We start from the raw sequence: 24,012 nt of genomic DNA, 5'->3' as shown, positions 1-24,012 counted from the left end.
CTTTTATTTTCATCAATATTTCAGCAGCTTTGACAGACAAATACATCCTATTACTTTGTTTCTTTTTCTCATTTTTCGGTCCAGAGGCGGAGCTTCCCAGGAAAAGGCGGGGCTTGTGGCAAAGGAGGCGGGGCCGACGAGAGGATGATCGAAATTAAAAGACCTCTCCACCTCCAGTGAACTAAAGTCTCCACGCACAGTCAAGCATTAAAATCCTGCCTCCGATATTTCAAGCCTGGACACGATGTTTGTGCAGAGAACTCGTCGTATTTCTTCTGCTTACATAAGATTTGAACAACTTGAAAAGAGAGAAACCAAGAAGGAACCGGGCTGTGCTTTAAGTACCGGTTAGAACAGTTGCATAATGTAGACGAGCGTAAACTACTGCTTGATGAACATACAGGATCCGTTTGGTGTGAGAGCGACATTTTAGGACAGTAATCCTTTGTGCTGTGCCAAAGCAAAAACGCTGTTAGACAACTCAAGTCAGTTTGTTTGTTTAATCCTCTAGAGTCTGAAATCGTTTTTATCTCGATTCATTTTTTTGGTAGAATTTTGAATCATTTTTACTCAGGATTTTGAGTTCTTATTTTTTTACGATTTCTTTTAAAGGAATGTCTTACTACAAAGGATTTCTGATGTCATCATCATGATGTAGTTTTTACAAAACAAGTCGGTAATTGGCAGAATTTCTAATGATACGGCTTTAGAGGCCAAAAGTAAATATTACAGAAAATAACAGTTTAATTGCTAAAAAGAAAAAAAAAGAAATCTTAAAAATGGATTCTGGAAAATTCTTCCATGCTTGTTCATCATCATTTGCCATTTACAAGCTTGGCAGAAATGTCAACGTTTCCAGCAGCCAAAATTTTGTCATTTGTGCAGCTTTAACGGAGGACATTGAAAGCCAAATTCACTGAAATGTCAAACGACAAACACGACTTTAGACTTCAGCGGGACATCAACCAATGAGGGATCTTCCCCCGATGTGTTCTTCGGCACACTGGCGTGAAAGCATGGGACAGCAGCAGACACAGGCAGCGTGTGTCCATTTAAGACAAAGACATATTATTATAGATTATAGAAAGACACACACACACGCACACACGCACACACGCACGCACACACGCAGCCAGGCAGCTTGAAAGTGCCCACAGTGTTCTCCAAACACTTTTTCAGAGGGAGAAGACACACACAGGGTATCACTCTGTCCTCCCGTGAACACGCTTCTCTCTCAGTCGTCTTCGTCGTATGTACAGTACAGTGCCTCTGTTTAAAAGTGCTGCACATGTAAGTAGCTATATACACATTAGAAAAATAGGGGGAGGACAAGGACATGATGGGACACTTAGCTGTCAGTGCTGTGGAATGGGCTGCGGACGATTACAAACTCGTCCCATCTTTGTAATGAAATGCTTGTTCTGGCTGAAACACACACAAACACACTCACACACACACACACACACACACATTCAACTGGAACACTGCATAACTGTTCAAAGTTGTGTAGAAAATTCACATTTCCATACAATGTACACTATACACACTCTGAGGACAAGTAAGAGAATGATTTGTTTTCCCTTGTCTCTCTAATATCAAAGCACTAGATTACACTTTACAAATTACATTTCAGTGCAAAATAAGTTGGTTTTTTTAAGACATTCCTCTGAAGATATGACATTCAGTGTGACTCCATACCTACATGTTTGAAAGAAGCTGACCGGGAAAGCTCTTCTAACGTTAGAGCTGAATTTGGAAAGTGTGAAGCCGACCGCCAAGCTGTAGGCACCATTTATCCAACGTCTCTGTTGTTTCTTCTTCTTCTTGAGAGCGTAAAACAGGTAAGCGTGTAAAAACGTGGATTTTTTTTTTTTTTTTTGAGTCTGGCCTCGAATCTTCGTCGCTTTCAAAGAGGAATTCATTCTGCAGCCTCAGGTGGCACGTTGGCGGAAGGAGCCAATTTAGTCGAGAAAGCCCCCTTTAATTTCCAGCTGATCCTCGCTCAGCGCTGCCCCTGGTGGCCGTCCTCATCGCCGCGGGGCTTAGCTGGCGTTGACGTTGAGACTCTTCATGCGATGCAGCAGCGAGTCCTTCTCCATCTGGGCCTCAGCCAGCGCCATCTTGGCTTTGGATAATTCCACCTTCAAACATTCATTCTCCTCCATCAGCATCTGGGATGAAGAAATGCAGGGTAGATGGAAAATGTTTAATTGCTCACTAATCCTACAGAAGTCTGGTCCATAAATAGCAGCATACTTGCTACCAACTTAACTACTTTTCTAGTAGCTTGACAGTAGCTAAGCTATTGTCCAGTAAATTACGATTCCACCATCAGACAAACTTCAATCAAAACACACACACTGAACTCTTCGGCACTGCTACTCCCCTGAACAACTCCCAGCATGCATCACTCTTCACGGTCTTATCAGAAGAGTAGTTGCAGTTTCACAGTAGCTTCCTCCAGCACTGTTTGTTTGTGTTTCCTCTCCACTTTCTATGAGCAGAACTGTGAGCTGCTTTGCTGCCAGACGCCCACGGTGACTGTAAGTCTGCAGTCAGCCACTTCACACAACAGACAACACAACAAATCCTGCATGTTTGGGGGACAACGGATCTGTGAGAAGCTACAAGAAGAGCTACAAACGTCACTTTCACAGGTGGTTCTGATCGAAGGGAGAGGTTAAAATGGAGTGTCTTCTGTTTGAGATGCATCACTCCTACTGTAAACAAGACAGGCAGGCATGTGGAGTCGATTTGCCAAAACAGGACTTGGCACCTTTTGATAGCAGCCTCCAAAATCACAAGTAAGAGGAGGAGGATGAGGGGAGTGCATCCGGAGAACAGGCATTACACGGAATTCTGCCAACACCAACGTGGATTTAAGCGTCACTCTGCGCCACTGCTCACCTTTTCTCTGGCAGACGGAGAGGGGCTGGTGGGCGGGGCTTGGGTCTGGGTTGCCTTTGGAATGCCCAGGACTGTGCCCGCGACCTCTGGGACCGGAGTCAAGAGGCCGTCAGTCAAGTGGCCGTCGGTCAAGTGGCCGTCGGTCATGGAGGCGTCTTTTCTGGATTTGGCCTCTGGCTCCACTGTGAGGGCAGGAGGAGGAGGAAGAGTTTGGAGGTGTGGATGTAAAGAGGTCAGCTTATATAACTGCAGTGAATCAGTGCTGAAGTGGAGGTGGAGATAGCCTCGGTGTGTGTGTGTGTGTGTGTGTGTGTGTGTGTGTGTGTGTGTGTCTGTGTGTGTGTGTGTGTGTGTGTGTTTGTCACCTCCTATAGAGAAGGAGCCGTCATCTTGTCTGTGTATGATGAGGCTGTCCACGTGCAGGGTGATGGGCGAGGGCTCCGGGTCGGACAGATTGTCACGGGGTCCATCATCCTGCGGAGGAGAGCAAGCGGAAGAGAGAGAGGGAGAGAGAGAGTCCAAATCTAATTTACAATCAGGACACAGTTTGTTCAGAATGCTTAACCTGGTTACTGGAGCTCCCGCGCTGTTTGGATGTGAGGTACGAGCTCTATTACTGCAACAGAAGTGGACAGAAATGGAACAAACATCCTGCTGAAGCCCTGCAGGTTAGGGCTCTGCGACAATAACCTCAGGGGGAAGGAAATAAATCTCCAATTTCTGCCTGCGGGGGAAGAATTACGCCACTGTTCTCTCTGCGCGTGCGACTATTCAAATCGCAGCCGACGGGAGCCTGCTGCTCCGGCGAGATAACGGCAGGTGAAGGTAGACGTAGGGAATGATATCATTCCAGCTGCAGGGCTTTGTGAGCGCGACATGAAACCATCAGAGAGGAAGGCTGCAACTTGTGCCTACACACGCCCGGAAAGGACGCCAAACTCAATTTTAGATCGTTTTGGAAAGGGAGCAATCAGATCACCAAACACAAGCTTCTCCTCTTCATCAGTAGAATGTATGGTTACTATAACAAAGTAGCGATGTTAAACACGGGCCCACCTTCAAGTTGACGTGCGTGTCCCGGACGCTGATCTCCATGGGCAGCACCTGCGACGCCGAGTCGTCCTCCAGGAAGTGGGCCAGGTTCCGCAGCGTGGACATCAGGAAGCTGGCGTGGTAGCCGTGGAGACGCAGCTGCAGGAAGCCGTTGCGCTCAGCCAGCGGGGAGTGGGCGGCGGCGCGCGGTCCGCTCTCCAGGCGGGCCCGCACCTCCGGACAGTGGAGGGCCCCGGCGGACGCAGAGCCGCTCTCTCCAGCACCTGCGAGGGAGGAGACAACACGTCATCCAGCTTTTGCAGATAATTAGTTTGAAAGAAGTCATCAGGGTCAATATTTGCTGCGTCTCGGGTGTAGTTACAGTTTGAGTTTATGTGAAATCTAAACACATACAATTAAACATGGAAGGAGCATGTTAACGTCAGGCTGGAAAGTGTGATGAAGGAGGAAGAGGGAGGAAGTTATCGTCATTAAAACTGTGACAACATTTTGATGGTTTGCCGGTGCCTCACAGCTATAAATGACTGAGGCGGACACGAAGGCATCAAGGTGACGAAAGAGGAAGAGGAGGATGAAAGAGATGGACAGACAGAGATGAAGCATTCATTCAGAAGTGAAGGTGAGGGTAGAGGGAGACAGTTCAGTGATGAAAGCAGTGGTTGAGAGCCTTTGCATAATTGAAAACGCCTCTATGGAAATCTCTGCCGCTTCACACGGAGAGGTTGGCGAGCGCGAGTGCTGATCGCTCAGAGACGCCGAGAGTCACGTTTGCGGAGGAAACTCAAATTTATTCTTTCGTTAATATCAAGAGCTCCACACGTTCCCCCGTACGACAGAATGTCTGAAGGAAAGCCTGTGTGTTAGGAGAAGAAGGGGAAAAAAGATTTGGGAGCAGTGAGGGTTAATACCATAGAGTGATGCACACACACACACACACACGCACACGCACACGCACACACAACTGTCAGCTTCTCTGAGATGATATGACATATTCTCTCTCAATCCCGTGCGGCCAGGCTGAGACGAGGTTTGAAATCAGAGGATGGAGAGGAAGTGAAAAATAGAGAGGGAGGGATTAAGTGAGTGTGATAAGACAGGGACGAAGAGTAAAGATGGCCTAGAGAAAGAGAGAGAGAGAGAAAGGTAGAGAGGATAGAGTGACAGAGGATTAGCGAGAAGATAGAGCGAGAGCACTGGGGAGGGGTAAAAGGAGGAGAGAAGGGTGGAGAGAAAGAGAGAGAAAGGGAAGGAGAGAGGGAGGGAGGAGGGTGAGTGTGAGATAGGAGGAGGAGGAAGAGGAGGAGGAGACGCGTGGCGAGGGGCAAAGCTGGCGTTTTTCTCATTGCCTGAATCACTGGACTGAAACTGCAAAGTCTGCTGCAGTGGAGAGATGAGGAAGGTGGGGGGGGAGGGAGAGAGAGAGAGAGAGAGAGAGAGAGAGAGAGAGAGAGAGAGAGAGAGAGAGAGAGAGAGAGAGAGAGAGAGAGAGAGAGAGAGAGAGAGAGAGAGAGAGAGAGAGAGAGACAGAGAGACAGAGAGAGAGAGAGAGAGAGAGAGAGAGAGAGAGAGAGAGAGAGACAGAGAGACAGAGAGAGAGAGAGAGAGAGAGAGAGAGTTGAAACCAGTCTGCACAAATAGTAAGTTAATTTGAATCTGGCTGACTGGTGGGACACACACGTGCACACACACACAATTCTGGGCCTAATGTTGCAAATAATGGGACCACTCACTCCATTACTGTCAGTTTTACTCTCTCTTAAGTGCTGGTGCTTGAAAAAACACACTTGCGCACACACACACACACACACACACACACACACATAGAGAGAGATAAAGAGAAGGAGAAGGAGAGTGAGAGAGAGAGCAAGAGAGAGAGAGAGACAGAGATCAGGGGAGGGTGAAGGAGAGACAAAGAGTTGGACACCTCTCTTAAACTCCCCCTGCTGTTGAAAAATGATCACTACACTCGTGGAAATACAAGCATAACACACACAGACACACACACACGCTTGCATGCGATCACTTGCAATACAACAAGTATGTGCTGTATGTGTATCTGCGATGCATGCCAAAATGAGACACACCACCTGGAAAAAAACACACTCACGCGTACATAAACTCACACACTCGCACATGCACAGAGGAATTACAGATGGTGAACGAACACACAGCATTTACCTTGGCTGCTTTGAGCAGTAGGTATTGGTACTGAACACACCATACCTGTGGGGAATTATGGGAAAGTGAATAAAGGGGGACGGGCTGCCTGCACTGGTGTGTGTGAATGTACGTGTGTGTGTGTGTGTGTGCGCAAGCAAGGAATGCTGGGAGAGAATCAGAAGAGTAAGAAGCGTTTGCTCACCCAGGCTGCGGTTACTGAGGTACTGTCTGAGGCTGACGTTGCCCAGCTGGCTGGGTCGGACCTGTCCCACCTCCAGGGCCAAGGCGGCGCTGTCGCCCACCACCTCCATGCCCACACACACCGAGCGCACCCTCAGCACCAGCACAGACACCTGGAAGGGGGAAGCGGGAACACACACTCGTGCTCAGCACAAAGCTCAGATGTCTGTACATTCTGCATTTCAGGACTGCGGCGTCTCACTAAGTCTTTGGTGGGCTCGTCGATGCTCTGGGACGTGGCACTGACGGTGTCGGGGGACACGCCGCCCTCCTGCTCCTGACCCGTCACTGCCTCGGCGGCGCTCTCCGTGGTGCTTTGTTCGCTGACAGCGTCCTTGTAGCCCGAGATGGAAACGTCGTCTGTCCATTTCACACAGATACACACACGCGACACAAAGGAGATGCATTGTGTCAGTCCGTATGTAAGCACGATGCTGCCATCTTCTGGCAAAACAACTTTCCTACAAGTACATGTACAGTTAAGACTTTTATTGTTGATTCCTGTAAAGAAACTCCTGCAAGGAGGTCAGAGATCATGATGAGCGACAGAACAGATGTGCATGAATGTGTGTGTATGTGTGTGTGTTTCCTCTACCTCTTTCAAGCAGGTTATACGCATCTCCATCCTCCATCAGGTAGCTGTCTATAGAGATGTTGTCCAGAGACTGCAGGGACGGACTCTTCTTCATGTTCTTATAGGACACAGAGAAGCTGGACTGGGAGCGGTCCCGCATCAAACGACCACTACCACACGAACACACACACAGCATCAACTATTACACTGTTTGAACAGTTAAATGTCGTGTTGAATCTGTGCGTATGATTTGAAGATCTTGCTGGTGGTGTCATGAATGAAACATGGTGTCATTCCTTTGTGTGGTGTAGTTTAAGGTGAGGTGAAACGTGTGCTACCCCCCCGAAGAGCCTGGAAGAAGCTGAGGAAAATCATCACAGACAAAATCAAGGTGGTTCCCAAAACCACAAGAACACAAGGCAGGGATAAAAGACGTGTCACACACAGATCACAGACACCACACACATAAAGACCCAGCTCATCATCACACACACAGACAGACAGGGATCAACAGATCGTGCACGCATGCAATCCCATGCCCGAGGAGGATTCACATTTTCATTTGCACTTACATTCATTCAGTGATCACAAGGACAAGGATAAATATACACACTCACTTACAGCTCAACACATACACACATAGTCTCGTAGGTACAGCTAGTCACAGATCCATTTGTCTTACATGTTGGATATGGAATAAAGGGAGGTAGATCTGCTGGAGTTTGAGGAGCTGAGGAGATCAGAAACCACAGACAAACTTCCTTTCCTTCACAGAGAGAAAACACACACACACACACACACACACACCTCGTACAGGTCAAAGCACGGGTCAAGGGCCCAAAGTGGAAGCATAATGAGTCAGGAAGACACACTCAGTGCTGAGACGACAGATGAGAAAACACTGAAGTAAGCAAGCACACATTAGGTGAGAAACACAGGTGAAGTTGGTGCTGAGTATGAAGAGACGCACGCACGCACGCGCACGCGCACACACACACACACACACACACACACACACACACACACACACACACACACACACACACACACACACACACACACACACACACACACACACACACACACACACACACACACACACACACACACACACACACACACACACACACACACACACACACACACACACACACACAGCTCTTGTGTTCAAGATGAGACATTAGATTCTCTAAATTAGCCCTGATCATTACGTACAAGACCACACGTCGTTATGGGAACGAAAGCATGGTGTGATATCAAAGCCCTGGTTGTGTGAGAAAGCAGATACCTGGATATTGACTGAGGCATCTTGGCTGCCGCGGCCTTGTCTTTGTCGCTCCAGTCAGTCAGCTGATCATTCGCCTGGGATTCTTCTCCGCCGGCCTGACCGTCCACCGTGGCCTCGCCTCCTTCATCTGAGCTCCACCTCCCAGGGTTCTTAGCTAAAGTTCTCTCCTCCAGTGAGGCTTTTCGGTTGGAGTTGCGACGCATGGCGAGAGTGGACGCGGGGATGAGGGGGGCGAGACCCTGCGCCGCGCCCCCGTCTGAACCTTCTGCACATAACAGCTGGTCTACAGTGCACGGCACCTTTGCCCGGCGTCCTTCTGACCCACTCCCTTCACTGCCCCTCTCGCCTTTCTCTGCCGCCTCACCGCTGTCATTCCCAGGTTCCAGAGTCCCTCGGCTCTCCGACGGCGAAAGCTCCGACCCCAGAGGTGACCTGGACCCCTCAGACGGTGGGACGGGCTTGAGGAGCAAGGACACCTCTGCACTTTTGAGCAAGAGGCCCAGGCAAACGCTGAACGGCTGATGGTCAGCAGGACGCTGGGAGGAATCTTTGCGGTCTTTCTTGCAGCCCATCTCCTCCAAGTCCTGCTGGAGGGTCTGCTGCAGGGCTTTGATGCTGCGCTGGAGGTGCATCAGAAACACATACTGCCTGTGGCTCACCTGGATAAACACACACAGGGTAATTATTGCATTGTACGGTGAAGATTCATTGGATGACAAAATAATCATATTTGATCAATTTGAGTAAAATGTCTCATGAGTCAAATGATGAACATCTACAATAAATCTAAATCATTCAAATAGTACACTTTGTCACACAGAAAGTTTACACGCATTATTTTGAAGCCATACCTGTGCACTCAAATGCTTCTGCACGTGCACCAACATGTGCACATCTGCATCTTTACAGGTTGGGGAAGAAGAAGAAGAGCAAGAGGAGGACAGATTGTCCAAGGAGAGAGGCTTGTGGAATCCGTTACTGGCTGGCAGTGTTGTGTTGTTGTCGTGAGACGGCGGCGGTGAGCCCTCGGTGCTGTAATACTCCTTCAATAAGCGTTTCCTCTGCAGGCGTCCAACAGCCTCTCCGGAAGAGCTTCTGGAGAGGCCTGCTCCCATGCCGGCTTTCAGCTTCTCCTGGTGCTGGAGGAGTTTTGCTGGCTGACACGCCCACACGGTGAGAGGGAAAGAGTCCACAAAGGGCTGCGGCCGCCCCTTGCCTCCGCGGGATCCTTCATAGTCCACCCAGAATTGCGCAAAGTGCAACGCCCAGAAGTCATTGGCCGCCGGCATTTTGAGGGCATCCACGTCCATCGTCGGCGTCACTAAGCCTCTGTAGATGTCGTGCAGCTTGGTGTCTTGCTCGTGAGCGTGACGCTGGAAGACGGGGTGGAGGGGGGGGATGGAGGAGGCGGAGCGGGGGAAGGAGAGAAAAGAGGAGGAGAAGAAGGGCTCCTCCTGGAAGGCCTGCAGCAGGGCCTCCAGGTGGGAGCGGGTGCAGTTGGCCGGGTGCCGTGTGTTGGTGGCCACCATCTCTGAGGTCTGCACTGAGACAGAGCGAGGCAGGTCAGGCGGGCAGGACGGGTCCAGGTCGGTGGGGATCACCACCTAGGGAGCAGGAACCAGGGAGAGAAAGAGAGTTATTGATAAACATGTAAGGATGGCTGTGTGTGCTTGTGTGAAAAAGTGTTTGTTCCTTCCTCCTCCTCCTCCTCCTCCTCACCTTAAGCATGAGCCCGTCCACCTTGATGTCAACGTGCTCGTCGGGTTTCTGCGAGTCGTTGAGCTTGTAGATCTCCATGAACTGCTCCAGACTCTGCCTGAGGTCCAGGGCGAAGAGGTTGATCCACACTAGGCTGCGCGGGTCCAGGACCAGCTGCAGGGCGTTGAGCTGGACGTACAGGTTGGGACACGGGACTGGAGAGGCAGAAAAGCAGGGGGAGGACATAAACATGGAGGACAGTTTGGTTGCTTTCAAAGCAGTGGTGGTCTTAATGGGGGGAATCTTACTGGGGTAGTCTTTTCCATCAGGGAAGTAGTATTCTGTGAACTCCACATGGATGGCAGGCATCTCTTGGGGAAGGTACAAGGACTTCTTATTGCAGGAGATCATGGCCTTGGGGCTGGAGCGACGCTGGTCTGCTGTTGACACCTAAAGTAGACAAACACAGAAACTATCATCAACTATCATTTGACGAAAACCTGTATGTACAAAATCTCGGTCTGAGAGTTTGAGCGTGGAAGGCCGGAGTGTGTTTGTGACCTGGTAGATGCTGAAGTCAGCCATCCTGAGGACCACAGAGCTGGACATCAGCTGAGTCTTGGGGCTTTGAGCGGGAGAACTGAAGGACGTGGACGAGGTGTTTATCTTACCTGGAGAGGGAACAATGTAAGGAGGCAGAGATGGAAATAAAACAAAACAGAAGGACAGAAAAGGGGGACATAAAAGAGGCACAACTTAGTTCTCACACTACAAACCGCTTAGCCACGCAAAAGGTGTGCATCACCGCACCAATATGTGCGCACACACCACGGTACCTGGCTCTAAGCACCAGCAGCACTGGGCCGGAGGTTGTGCTTGTCGGCCCCAATCTAGGAGTCCTTCATCTGCCCCGCTAAGCCCTACTTCTCCTCCTGTGCCCTCCTGACAACCTAGGGACCCATACACATCGTCCCTAAGGGACACTGGAGGACACCAAACATGTGGCCGGTTACGGTTTGTGAGAATGTCAGTGTGAATGTGTGTGTGTGCTGAGAGGTATAGCCAAAGAGTAGGATAAGTTCTCCCAAACCACACATAATTCTATTTGTGTGTGTGCATGTTTACCGTGTTGTGGGGAACCATGTGCAGCAGTTTGGCTTTGCTGGTCTCGAATATTCTTTAACATCTCCACATTGGACTGGAATTCATCGAGCAGGCTGCGTGCCCAACCCTCCCTGGCCTTGGTGGCCTCGCTGTAATGCATCCAGTGATCACAACTGTCCCCTGGTGAGGTGGAGGAGGAAAGGGTGAGGAATTGTGGAGGAGGAAGGGTTTAGAAGAGTTAAAGGCTAGCACGGTCATGGTGACTATGGTAGTATTCATGTCGTTCCGGGATTTGTACCTGCTCTGTGGAACGGATAGTAGTCCAGCGTGATGAAGCTGAAGGAAAGCTGCATGGCTCCACCCGTCATCCTCTTATGGACCACTACACAGTGGAAAGAAAAGAGTCCAAGTCCAAATCTATACAGGAATAGACAGTACATATAAATCTGTGTTCATGCTTGTATGAGTGCGCAACCTTTGTCCGGAGTGTGGATGTCGTCGCAGATGTGCAGGTCCAGGTGTTTGATCTGTAGGTGGTGGGATGTCTCAGATACATCAAAGTTGCTGAACAGCCTGGCCATAGTTGCGGTCTGGTCAGCAGCAGTGGACGCTTGCTGCGTGCGCACCTGCTGGGCTGAGGGGGGCGCTGACGACCCCTGGTGAACACATATGGATGGACAGATGTAGAGTTTACGCTTGTATCGATGATGATCTGTTGTCATGGTTATGGAGCACAGTTTTATGTTACTGAAAGGGAGTCATCGCTGACAAAACTTAATAGTAATATTAAACTTAACATTGCTCTCTGCTAAAACATGCAGTACTCAATCTGTCCAACAGACCTCATGTCAAAGCAACTTAGTGAAAACGTGGAACAAGTATGGTGGGACGTGGACAAGTGTGAAACTGTGTAGGCAAAAGGATATGTGCGAGTGTGTGTAGGCAGATGGAGAGTGAAGGACACCGACACCGATGCTGAGGGACAGGGACAATGTAGATGGAGACGCAATAAGGCATGAAGGGAATCACACAGAGAGGAGCAGACATAATCTCCATGGACAAAAGGACAAACTATCAGACCGTGACATGATGGCTGATCCACACAGGGTGGAATGAGGACATGAAGAGAGAGAGAGAGAGAGACAGAGAGAGAGAGACAGAGAGAGAGACACAGAGAGAGAGAGAGAGAGAGAGAGAGAGAGAGAGAGAGAGAGAGAGAGACCAAGGAGAACAAGGAGAAAAGGGGAATGAAGACACAAAGCTGGTGTTTTAGAATATGGTGACTACGGCAACTGCTGGCTCAAGCTTTAGTAAGATGTATAAATAGTGAGCGTAGCGTTTGATGATAAATCATTGTGATGTGTGTGTATGAGCACCTGGTCTTCTGTGGCCATGCTTTTCCTCTGCTGGGTAGACTTCTCCATGGCCTCGCTGAGGGACTTGGCATACTGCACCATGGCTTTGAGCTGGGAGTCTGTCAGCACCCACAGCAGATCGTCCAGGACCAGAATCAGCTTGGAGGCCACCACGTTACAGTCCTTGATCTGGACCGGATCAGGTTGTTAGTAAAAACAGACATTGTAGAAGTAGCTTTGTATGGAAACTCTCTTATAGAGTGTGTTTGGTAGCAAGTTTGGAGGTCAGTTCAGAAAGTACAAAAGTACAATAGAAACATTAAACTAACTAGAAAGAAGCAACACTGCCTGCTTTCTATCTGCTCTTCCCACTGTGAGCTGTAACTGCACTGATAGCATATTTAGAAGAAAGTATGTGTCTATAGTAATAAATGCTTAATCCAGCAGTTAACTGAGCCGAAAGAACAAACAACCGGATTACTTTCCCACAAAAGCCCTTCGTAAACTACATTGAATATTCACCAGAGACAATCTTATTTAAGCACACACTGGTGGTTTGGGTGTGTGAGATAAGGGTCATTGCCAACGCCGGCCCTGCAGTCTGTGGCAGAGGCGTTCACACTGCGCACAACAAACCAGTTTAAGCAAAACAGCTCCAGCTTTGTTTCACAGAGTTTAACGTCTAAGTGCTGAAGAGAAATGTTTCACTCAAACTCTGTAAAAGGTGTCAATCAGTGTGTGTGTGTGTGTGTGTGTGTGTGTGTGTGTGTGTGTGTGTGTGTGTGTGTGTGTGTGTGTGTGTGTGTGTGTGTGTGTGTGTGTGTGTGTGTGTGTGTGTGTGTGTGTGAGGGCTGACCCTTCGCTTGAGAGTGACTCTTATTTTGGACTGGTTGGTGATGAGTCGGATGGGGGCGCTCAACATCTCGTGCTCGGCGCTCTGGATGGCGTCGGCCTCGATGCGGATCATCTGCCAGCTGATCTCCTTAAACGTCAGGATCTGGAACGCACAAGTGAAACAAATGAGGTTTAGGAGATTGAGTGTTGTATTCACAAGCGTATACACTAAGTGGACATTAAACTCGGACCTCGCCCTTCTGTGGATCGTGGATGCGAGTGAAGCGCAGGTCGCTGATGCTCCAGCTGGTGTTGACGCTGTAGACCTGCAGCTGGGAGAGCTCGAAGGAGGCGTTGAAGGCCTTGGCGCTGATCCGGACCACGATGGAGTTGATGGACAGCGACATGCCCTCCACCACCTTCTCTGCAAAACCGTACTCGCTGAACCAGAGACAGAAAGAGACAGGAAAATAAATAAATGGAGGCTCTTCCCCCGAAAGGCTTTTAAGAATGAAGTGAGTAACAGGAAGCTCACTTTTGTCCGGATGCTGTTGCTATGGGAGACGGGCCATTGGGGGGACGAGGCTCGTCACATGTGCTCATCTCCATCTCGACTTTATCCAGAGTCTGAAAGAGAGTGTGAGTCATAGGCTTAGATACGGAAGGCTGTGACTCAACACCACTGACTGCACCTCTCCCCTCGCTGCATCTGTGTGGAAAAAGTCTCTTTGTCCTTGTGCGTCTCTCTTACATGCCTGCCAGACCTTTCTGCGACCTTCAGTTTTCACTCACTCACTGTTGGGTGGTTGCAGTTAAATCTTACTTTAGACCCTCAGTGAATGCCTCACTCTCGCACCATCAGTAACCAAGCAGTTATTTTGTGTTCTATAGCTTTTTGTTCTGCGTTTGTGTACTTTGTAAGCAAAGGACACGGTGCACTAACAACAGGTCTACAGAAATCTAAATATGGGGTGTGAGAGCCAGTGGACCACACACAACAACAAGGCTTTGTGTAAAGTGGTGTGAGAAATGTTCCTCCTGCTGTTGTTCTTCTCTTGCAGCCTGTGTGCCGGGAATTTTTCCAACCTGGGGACTGAATCCAGACTGGCCGTCTGTCAACCTGACACCTATGACCTCATCGGCGAGCCGGCTGCCATGAGAGAGAAGCTGGCAGCCGTGACCCAGAAACAGAGCGCCCTGGAGGACAATCTTGGTGGCGTGATACAGAAAATGGCCGACGTCGAGGTTAACTTGCAATCCAGCTAAAGCAAATGTGCGGGCTAAAGAAAGCAAACCAGGATCAGGATGGACAACTGAAGGCGCCTAAAGAGATCACGTCCGTCAGCCAGGTGAAGGTGGCCTTCCTCGCCGCTTTGGGGGGGGGGGGGGGGGGGTCTACAGGTCCTTTTGTACAAAATACGCAACTGAAGTATCATAAATCATCTCCAACATCAGCAACAGTTACAACCCCGCCGGTATGTCCACCGTCATAGGTAACCATGTACAACTACAACGAGGGAGAGCCAAATTTCTGTGGTATTGCTGGTGATGAATGGTCGCCGACGTCCACGACAGTGCGACCTAAAGCTGGAGGCCGGGGACAGCATTTAATGTGATGCTCTACACAACCCGCTTGGTCTATGACAACAACCAACCTCCAGCGGTTTCCTGATCTTCACAATGTATCATCAATGTGTCATTTAACATGAGATGAGACACATCACGTGTAAGAAAACATATAAGAGATACATGTAGTTCTTTTGGCATAACATCAACAAAACTGGCTTTAAAGGGTTAAAGTTAACTATGACTACAGTAGTGATATTTGAGCAACTAACTTACCAAGGAGATAGGATGAGTCTTTAACTTTGTCCAAGGTATCTGGGAATGGAAACAAAACAGTGAGTCAACTATAGAATATGAATTTAATGGGGTGCACAAATCAAATCAAACGCAACTTGAACCACACAGAATTCAGTCAAAATAGCAGGCAGGCAGGCGACAAAGTGATCAATGAGTCAAGACTGACTGGCAGCTGAAAGCCAGAGTTTCATAAATCATGAACATGTCCGTTATCGGCCATGACTGCGTTGAATTATGAAGCATTTACTTAACGAGAGATTACAAAGCCCACTTGCGTCTCTTTCTAGCGTGTGGAGATGTCATAAATCAAGAACATTTTTTGGAATTTGTGCCTCTTATTGAATTGAGTGATGTGTTTCATTCCCAACTGGCTCTGTCTTGAAATGTGAGGTGGCTGCCACAAGGGGGCGCAATCACTGAGAGAGGTGAGAGCTGAAACATTCCACCCTGTTTGCATCATATACAGTATATTTACCTATTCTGTTTAAGCTCGTGCATGCATGTGTGTGCCCGTGCGTGTCGACACATTGTTTCACATTCATCTCACGTGTGGTAACAAGTGTTCTGACTGTGACCGGTGAAACAGTGTCGAGTTCTGTAACAGGAAGAAAAGGTCGAGATGGGGATCTAAACAGAAAGGAAGTGAGATACGCATCTGTTCTCTTTTCCTTTTGAACCGGATTATCAGTAACAGAATAGGTAGCAGTTGAGGCGGTGAAGTACTTTGGGCGTATTCAACTAACTTGCATGCAAAGGAGGAAGAGTGAGGAGCATGACGAGGAAGAGGGGGGTGGTAAAGGGGGATGGACCTTGGTCAGCTGTTGGCCTGAATTACAGATCATTACAGTCGGGAATGAAATAAAGTCGCCTCATTCACCGTTTCCAGGGTGTGTCTGAGTGCGCTCTTACATATGCTGCTTGGCTGACGACCACAGTGGGCATCACACAGCTCCAGCAGAGTGTGTGTGTGTGTGTGTGTGTGTGTGTGTGTGTGTGTGTGTGTGTGTGTGTGTGTGTGTGTGTGTGTGTGTGTGTGTGTGTGTGTGTGTGTGTGTGTGTGTGTGTGTGTGTGTGTGTGTGTGTGTGTGTGTGTTGGAAAGATTAGTTGGAGAAAATCAGTGTCTACGTGTAACTACTCCACCCCTTCCCTTATAAGTCCTCCTATCTGTATAAGGAGACGGATCCGTGTTGGTATTATTTTATCAACAGCACTCAGAGCTAATAGTCCCTTGAGTGTCACCCACCCGGATGGCGGCCTTGTTGCAGCACACGCGGTTGATGGCCAGCCAGGTGGGCAGGTCCAGCAGGCTCTGGAGGACCTCCTCGTCCAGCTCCAGGTTGGTCAGCTGGCCCTCGCCCTTCAGCGTGCTCAAGTTGATTTTGTCCGGCGACAGGTTCTTGGCGAACCTATACAAGACACAGAGAGGGGAGACATGCAGCTTTAAGCCTGGGGAGTGTTTACAGAGACACAAAGCAGCTGTGTGTTGGGTAGAAACATGTGGAGAAACATCCTGAGCTGAGGCACAGGAACGACACGGTCAAGCTTTAGAAACTATAGCACAAAATGACATTCAACAAAAACCTTGAGCGACAAGATGGAGGCTTTAAAGACGGAAAGAAGGAACCGCCTTCTTAGTGTATTATAACTCTTTGTTGGGCAGGATAATTGCAGTTTCTGAAGTCCATGCTGATGCGTGTGTGTGTGCGCGTGTGCGTGTGTGTGTTCTCACAGCAAGGACAAAATGTACTGGTGCCTCACAAGGGTATTAGTGGGTAAAGTATTAGTAAGTACTGTATGCATGGAAATGTATTGGATATTATGTCCAGGGTAGTGATTCATGCAAATGGGACGTGTGTGCGTGTTTTGTAAATAGACTTGAACACACAGACTGCAAATGTCCATGACCGTAGTGCTCTTGTCCCCATTTCATACACAGCTTGGTAAATAGTTAGCAGGCTGCAGTGTGAAGTTAATAACGGGTTTAGTGTAATGTTGATACACACGCTAATATTGATATTGTTGTCCGTACCACCCGATACACACACACGCATATGTAAAATGTGCAGATTATTGCTTTTACGGCTGCCCATCAGGTTTGATGATAGCAGTGAGGTGAAATCGTTACGTGATGACTAATCTGTCATTCATCCAGCCAGGTGTCTCTCTGCAAATATGGCCCGGCTCAAAGCTCACAGCTCCGCAAACACAACACACACACACACACACACACACACACACACACACACACACACACACACACACACACACACACACACACACACACACACACACACACACACACACACACACACACACACACACACACACACACACACACACACACACACACACACACACGACCTGATTATAAAAAGCCTCAGTATGAAGACAACAGATTGGAGTTTGGATATTTTACAGATGTATGAACGAGGGTCTGAAAGTTTGTAAAACATGTTGGAAAAACCCAATACCACACTATGAATAAGTGGCTATGACAACCATAATATATAAAGCAGGAAACACTCGGTGGTATAGGATAAGTGAGAAATAGTTTTTATCCAATAATGAATGACTAAATCCTCTTAACTGTCCCACGCCTCCTCCCGCTCATGTTACATTCTAATTCAGTAAATTATTCAGCAGCAGACGCAGATGCAAACAAGGACTCGGCACGGCACAACACACACAAACACACATTATCACATATGACATGACATGACACGACGCCTAGAAAGTGCACGTGGGCTCCCAAAGCCATTACACACACATACACACACGCACACACGCACACACACACACTGGGATGGACGTTCCTGCCCGTGGAGTCTCAGCCTTGTGACCAGTGAAATATTCATTCTGACCACCGATCAAGTATCAAGCAGCGAGCTCCACTTGCTCTCTCTCTCTCTCTCTTATCTCACTCTCTGTCTCCCCTGGGCCCCCTCCTGCTTCCTCTACCATTCTTCAGAGCTCATCAATAATCCAGGCACTAATAAATAATATGTTATTGATTGGCCTTCTGCAGACCAGCGTACCTTAACGTCAGATAACACACATTACACAGCCGTGACCTATCATTAGTGTTGCTGAGAACGACGACAAAGGGCTGGAAAGGTGGTGTTAAGTTCACACACAGACACACACACACTATTTTTCGCTTCCGTCACACACACACCCTCTCTCGTCTACATTTTGGAGGATAAACTGCTGTCTTGTCTTTCCGTTTGTGTCAAACTTGTGTCGGCAGCGTCTGGTCTGAGCTGCGGTGCGCTTCCTGCTGACGCCTGTGGATCCTGTGAATGGAAACAGAGTCAGACAGCCCGCTTTTCACCCCCGTCTCTGATAATGCATCCGTGGCACAGCCTGAAGAAGAGGCCAGGCGAGGCGACGGACGGGAGACGGCCAGGGTGACTCGGGGTCTAAGAGTGGCAACAGAAAGAGGGGAAGAAGAACGTAGTAGTAAGAGAGAGAGAGGATAGATAGGAGGAGTAGGAGGCCTCATCGTTGTTGTGGGGTATGGGAATGTGTGGTTGTGATCTTCATCTCTGCCTCGAAATAAGCTTGAGTAAAGGAAGTGTTGCTAAACGGGCACGACGGTGATTGATTCCGTCAGAACACGCTGCTGCTCCTAAACGCATCAACACAAACTCATCACCCATCACTGATTTCAAAGTGATGCGTGTTAGTTTAATAGAAGTATAAGCCGCTTTTGACTATTACAAAATGTGTTCTGTTGTTGGTTTGGGCTGTCATGTGTCTCTTCCCGTTAGCAAACAGCACCACTGCAGTGTTTGGAGACAGGCTGGCTACAGTGTGGGTGTATTGTGTGAAATGCAGAACCTAAAAATATTGTGCCATGGTGCACAGATCGGTTCCCTGTCACCAGCTGGTGCTCTCCTGACGCAATGTTTCCAGGAAGCTATGGCCAGTGTTCACTTGCTGTGTGGCACGGTGGGCCCTAAACAGGTCGCCAGTCTATTACAGAGCTAACAAACACACACACACACACACACACACACAGCTTTGTCTGTGTCTTTGTATTGTGGGAGGAACCCGGTAGAACAAGCAAACACAACAGAAACAACAGCCAGAATCAAACCCAGGACATTCTCACCATTGCGCAGGATTTACAAGAACACATCTAGATTAATATTATCATTATTATTATTATCGTTAAGTGGTTTTATGCTTTTGCAGTCAGATCACTACACAACTATTACAAAACGGATTTGAACCAAGTTGAAAAACATTCTAAGAACCCTTTAGCTTTATCTTCTAATGACAACAAATCCTCAATATTCTCAAATGTGAAGATCTTTGGACTCGGGGAACATTCTTCATCATTGTTTTGACATTTTGATGGAGAGAGGGTCATCGTTGGTACGACCCGAGTGCTCACAAATATGTAAGCGACAAATCCTGTCTTGAGGTTTCCATCAATACGTCTTTGCTGCTTTATGAATCTGGAGGTTCTGACTGCGCAGCTTTTCTGTGATGCCTTTGCTGCAATGACGTCAAAACAACACAGCGCAGCACAAAAAGACAGTGATCAGGATTTTCATCACGGAGAGGGATTACTTCAAACGCTTCCTCAGCTGCAAACCGGCAAAACTGCAAAGACGTGCACATCTACGGCCACGCGCGAGGGCACACACATACACTCGGACGACGACACGCAGTGGCAGACTGTCTGAGCCGAGTGAGTCTGCACCGCCAACGACGGCCTAGGAGTCTTGGAATATTTATGACCCTGCGGAGACAGAGGAAAGGTTACTGAAGGAGAGAACAATCATAGGACCCCGGTTACACGGCAACAGAGGATGCCAAGGCCTGAAGGGACCCTGTCCAAATGTCACTCTTACACACACACACTTACATACACAAATCACACTGGACTAGAAGCATCTCACGACTACACACCAGCGAGACACCCACGGTGAGACTCTGAGCCGTGACTCATGCCATAATGGCCTCCCCCCCCTCCAGCAGTGAGCAATCACACCGGGAACACTGGAGTTCGTCACTATGGCACATTACCCGACAACAACAGCACCATGGAAAGAACGACAGCGGAGAGTTTCGTCGTGACAAAACAACTGAAATAGATGCGTCGCTCACAAACAAATAGCTACAACAATCTAATTAGATGAACAAAGGACAGATGGATACACTTTGAACCATCATTATTATCACTTATATCACTGTTAGCTTTATTATATTAATAGTTTAGCTTGTTTACTATCTTGTCACTTAACTGGCATATGTTGAGAATTCATCTTTACCTGTCAGTCTACTACTACTACTACTGAGAACCAAACAAGAACCAAAACTGTGAGTATGCGCATAACAGCGAGTAGGGGGTGAAAGGTGCCACGCCTCAACAGAGCCGCCGTGTCAACCTCTAGATTCCTGAGTTGACCTCAAACTGGACCTCACATTCCAGCCCGGCTATAGGCCTAATCTCCCAGGCCCTGAACCCGTTCCACTGGAATATATTGATAATCTCTTGACACTGATCACACAACTCAAAATTGCAATGTGAACTTGTGACTCAGGAAGGGAAATGATGCGGCCAGCAGGACAAGCAATCCACAAAGGCTGCTTTGAGTCTGTGACATGAATGCAGTATTATCCAACAGAGCTGCCAGGTGTGTGTGTGTCTGTGTCTGTGTGTCTGTGTGTCTGTGTGTCTGTCTGTCTGTCTGTCTGTTTGTCTGTTTGTCTGTATGAATGAGGTGATGTATCCACATATCAGTGAGTGAGTCTTTGCTTGTGTTTGTGTAAGAGGACCTTGCTCTATCTGGCTCCGAGCCAGGTTCCTGTCGATATCCTAACTTGTTGGTAATGCAGAGAAACACACACCTCCTCATTATTTCACCCTAGAGTCCCTGCTTTGCTCACACACCTCATCGACACACTCTCAAGTTGGGGAAACAGGCAGGCTATCAACAACTCGGCCATGTCAATAAAAGTGCTTACACATGTTCAGTCACACACACACTTGGGTAATAGGCGCCTACACAATGAATTGTCCTGGACAGAGAAGCAGCAGCCATGGCAGATTGCTTCACCAGTGAATTGTAAAAATGTAATGTTGCTCTTCTTCGTCGCTATACTAGTGTGTGTCCTCAGCGTGTTTCAAAGGGACTGGGCTCACACACACATAAGTTATCATGTAGCAACGTAAACACACCTACAAAAACAACGGACACTGAGTAGACATCAGGCTGCTTCCAAACCAAGACGACTCATCTAAACACATATAAATCATCGTGGGCCGTATCGGTAACCACACAGTGTGTGAGGCGATGCTGCATTGGCATTCTGACCCCGCACTGACGTTACAGTGACATCACCACCCCAAGCAGAAGCCGATTGGTGGATGGTCACACAGGTCAGCTTCCTCCGTTATGGCCAGACCAATAGGCGCAGGATAAAGAGGATCAGATGATGAGCCTACAGACGGATGACATCACTACTCCTCCAGTCCTGCCGGTATCAACAGTCACAGCACCGCTAAGGGCACACACCATTATGTGTACATGTGTACACACACACACACAGAACACACAAAATCCAACATACTAGGACAATGAAGGACGTATGGCCCTTCGGCTGTGTTGCACTACTAGGTAATGCAAAACTTGGCTGTGGCGCCGTGTTAGAGAGTGAAGGACAAAGCCATCTTAATCACCACTAAGGCAGTAAGTGGTGAGTGGAAAATTAATCACAACTCACGGTCGGATACAATCAGCTTTGTGCTTTATGTGAGATACACACACACACACACTTCCAGCTACATACATCCCAGTGAACATTTCACACACGCAGCAGAAATGTAACATCGCTGATATCTTTGCTTTTACAGCTTGAACAGTTTGTCCACCTTTGACACTGTACACATCTACAATCAGTATCATTCATTACCTGTTAGGAAGACATACTTCAAGGTGTGTTTCTTAGCAGCTGAAAGTCATTAGCAGCTTAGCGAGTTCTGTGTGTGTGTGTGTGTGTGTGTGTGTGTGAAGAGGACAAAGCGGTTTAAGCTAAAAACAAGGAATATTTCTCATTATAGTCAATTTGTTGGCGGTGGAAAATAATAAATAATGCAAGTCATGTGGGCAGAGCTCTGACAAAAGCTCTGACAACACAACACGGTTCTGATGTCAACAGATTCTGAACCACAACCACACTCGTTAGCTCCTATTTCTTAAGTTAATGAGTTAATAGCTAATTAATAAGGGGGTGATTTGTGTTTTACCTACTGCCTATCAACCAGGCTGCAGGATGCGTTCAGGGTCTAACTACGCTGGTGGACGTGGATTCTCGGATGGTCTAGTCGTGACAAGACAGGTTAACCCGGATTTAAATGTGAATTATCGCACTCCTGGTGTAAATAGTAGCGTTGGATATGTTTAAGGATACAAACAGTGTGATCATTACAACGGCGGGCGATTTCGCTTTTTAAAAGACTGCTGAGATTTGTCTAAGTAAACAATCTGACTCAGTCACTCGACTGGTTCCACCAGTCTGCCGTAACGAGTGACGGTGGATTAGCTTCTCCCTCGCTAGCCTCCAGGTTAGCACGTTAGCTGTGGAGCTGTCAGGTCAGCGAGGTTAACCAGCAAACACGCCGCCGGAAACACAGCAGGGGACGCCGGCTAGTTTACTTTGTATATCCGTAACTATTCATGACCGTGTCGAGATAGCGCCATATGAGCTTTTGGTTAACATTTCGGTAGCTGTTAGCAAAGGTCTGTGTGACAGCTGAAGCCCTTCGCCGTCCTTCTCTCCCATCTCCTCTCCCTCCTTCCCCGCCGCTTCAGCTCTGGACTGACCTGGAAAGATGCTTCAGGATCTGTTTCTTGATGAGCCCAGCCATGTTCGCCGCCCCACAAGCGTGATATACGAGCCGCCGGGTGTCTCCGCCGTCTGGCTAGCTAGCTTTTCCACACTCGATGTTGTAAACACACGGTTTCAAATTCTCATCCTTGTGTCAGGCGTCATTTTTCAGCTATTCACGGCTCTTCCCGCTCCCTTCTCTGAAACATGAGGGGCCGGGGGGTGGCAAAGGCATTCCAGGCGTCCGACTGACAGCTAAGCTCGGAAAGAAGAGAATCCAGCATTAGGCCGTTTCATGCAGATCTGGGACGATCCACATCACCGCAATCTCTCACTAAGCACCTGGACGGAGCAGAGCGGCGGAGAGACGCGTCTGTTGTCACGGCGTCTGGGCGGGGCCACGTGATGCGTTCAGTGTCTACTAGGGATCCAGCCAGCTAAATAAATATTGAATTGTGTTTTATTTACATAGAAGCTGTGTGTAAGTACATTAGTTCTCTCTTGTATATTCTTCCTCACTTGTATGATCTTCGGCTTAATGTCATTGACTGCACAGCAATCAATTTGATGTTTTCTTTGATTAAACTTCTCCATTCAAACAACCAAAACTTTTGTCGTTTAAGGAATCAACAATATTATATTGTTTAATACCAATACATTTAGCTTTTAATATCCCTTTTGAGTCGCGTTTTGGTAACAGTAAAGATGTCCAGACAAAGACAAAGACTATTTTTTTTGTTAGTGGTTGGTAAGAAATCGTTTTTAAAAGAATTGTTTGCTACATTACGTGGCTGATTTGCCTTCACCGGCGTTTTCAGTGTATGTTCCCATTACAAATGGTGCTTTAGGGACATCTAGTGTTCAAATTGGGGAAGTAAACTTGCAGAGGTTGATATTTTTTCTTGACGGATTATCGATGCTCTGTTTGATATCAGACTTTATTTAATGTGTTAAGAAGTGTTTGAGGCCATTTGCATTCCGGGATATTTGTTTTCTGGGTAGTGGACAGTTTATTATTCTACTGGAACAATGCAAATCTTCTGAGAAAGTAAACTAAAGTGTCGTAAATATATGAATTTAAGGCCAATAGAAT

The 24,012-nt window shown here is 48.0% G+C and overlaps 1 protein-coding gene across 3 annotated transcripts; it reads right to left on the bottom strand.

Moving 5' to 3' along the window:
• Positions 1-87: 87 nt before the first annotated feature.
• bltp3b (bridge-like lipid transfer protein family member 3B) lies at positions 88-23,304 on the bottom strand. 3 transcript variants are annotated; one of them, XM_076158865.1, is made up of 24 exons: positions 22,916-23,304; positions 16,321-16,483; positions 15,056-15,094; positions 13,749-13,840; positions 13,465-13,654; positions 13,236-13,376; positions 12,401-12,568; positions 11,500-11,680; positions 11,323-11,406; positions 11,046-11,204; positions 10,757-10,903; positions 10,482-10,591; positions 10,229-10,370; positions 9,942-10,135; positions 9,074-9,826; positions 8,223-8,881; positions 6,956-7,104; positions 6,563-6,720; positions 6,323-6,473; positions 6,139-6,183; positions 3,964-4,223; positions 3,273-3,381; positions 2,908-3,089; positions 88-2,171 (listed from the first exon to the last, which is right to left on the bottom strand). In XM_076158865.1, the coding sequence occupies exons 1-24, from the start codon at positions 22,957-22,959 to the stop codon at positions 2,043-2,045; spliced, it is 4,449 nt and encodes a 1,482-aa protein (XP_076014980.1). In that variant the 5' UTR covers positions 22,960-23,304; the 3' UTR covers positions 88-2,042. The 3 variants fall into 3 exon arrangements, with proteins under 3 accessions (XP_076014980.1, XP_076014978.1, XP_076014979.1); XM_076158863.1 differs by lacking the exon at positions 10,757-10,903 and having other exon boundaries at positions 22,916-23,303; XM_076158864.1 differs by lacking the exons at positions 6,139-6,183; positions 10,757-10,903 and having other exon boundaries at positions 22,916-23,302.
• Positions 23,305-24,012: the final 708 nt, after the last annotated feature.

The sequence above is a fragment of the Genypterus blacodes genome, unplaced genomic scaffold (genome assembly GCF_046128005.1).
Source record: "Genypterus blacodes isolate CSIRO-AG114 ecotype Tasmania unplaced genomic scaffold, CSIRO-AGI_Gbla_v1 ptg000090l_1, whole genome shotgun sequence".
Taxonomy (NCBI): Eukaryota; Metazoa; Chordata; class Actinopteri; order Ophidiiformes; family Ophidiidae; genus Genypterus; species Genypterus blacodes.
The sequence above is the reverse complement of the archived record's forward strand: the minus strand, read 5'-3'. Positions and strand labels throughout refer to the sequence as shown.

Coding starts and splice junctions, on each gene's coding strand:
- bltp3b (XM_076158865.1), bottom strand. CDS start 22,959: ATGGCTGGGCTCATCAAGAAACAGATCCTGAAGCATCTTTCCAG. Junction 6,474..6,562: donor ACGAGCCCACCAAAGACTTA/GTGAGACGCCGC, acceptor TCCCCCTTCCAG/GTGTCTGTGCTGGTGCTGAG. Junction 4,224..6,138: donor TACTGCTCAAAGCAGCCAAG/GTAAATGCTGTG, acceptor CCTCCCTCGCAG/GTGCTGGAGAGAGCGGCTCT.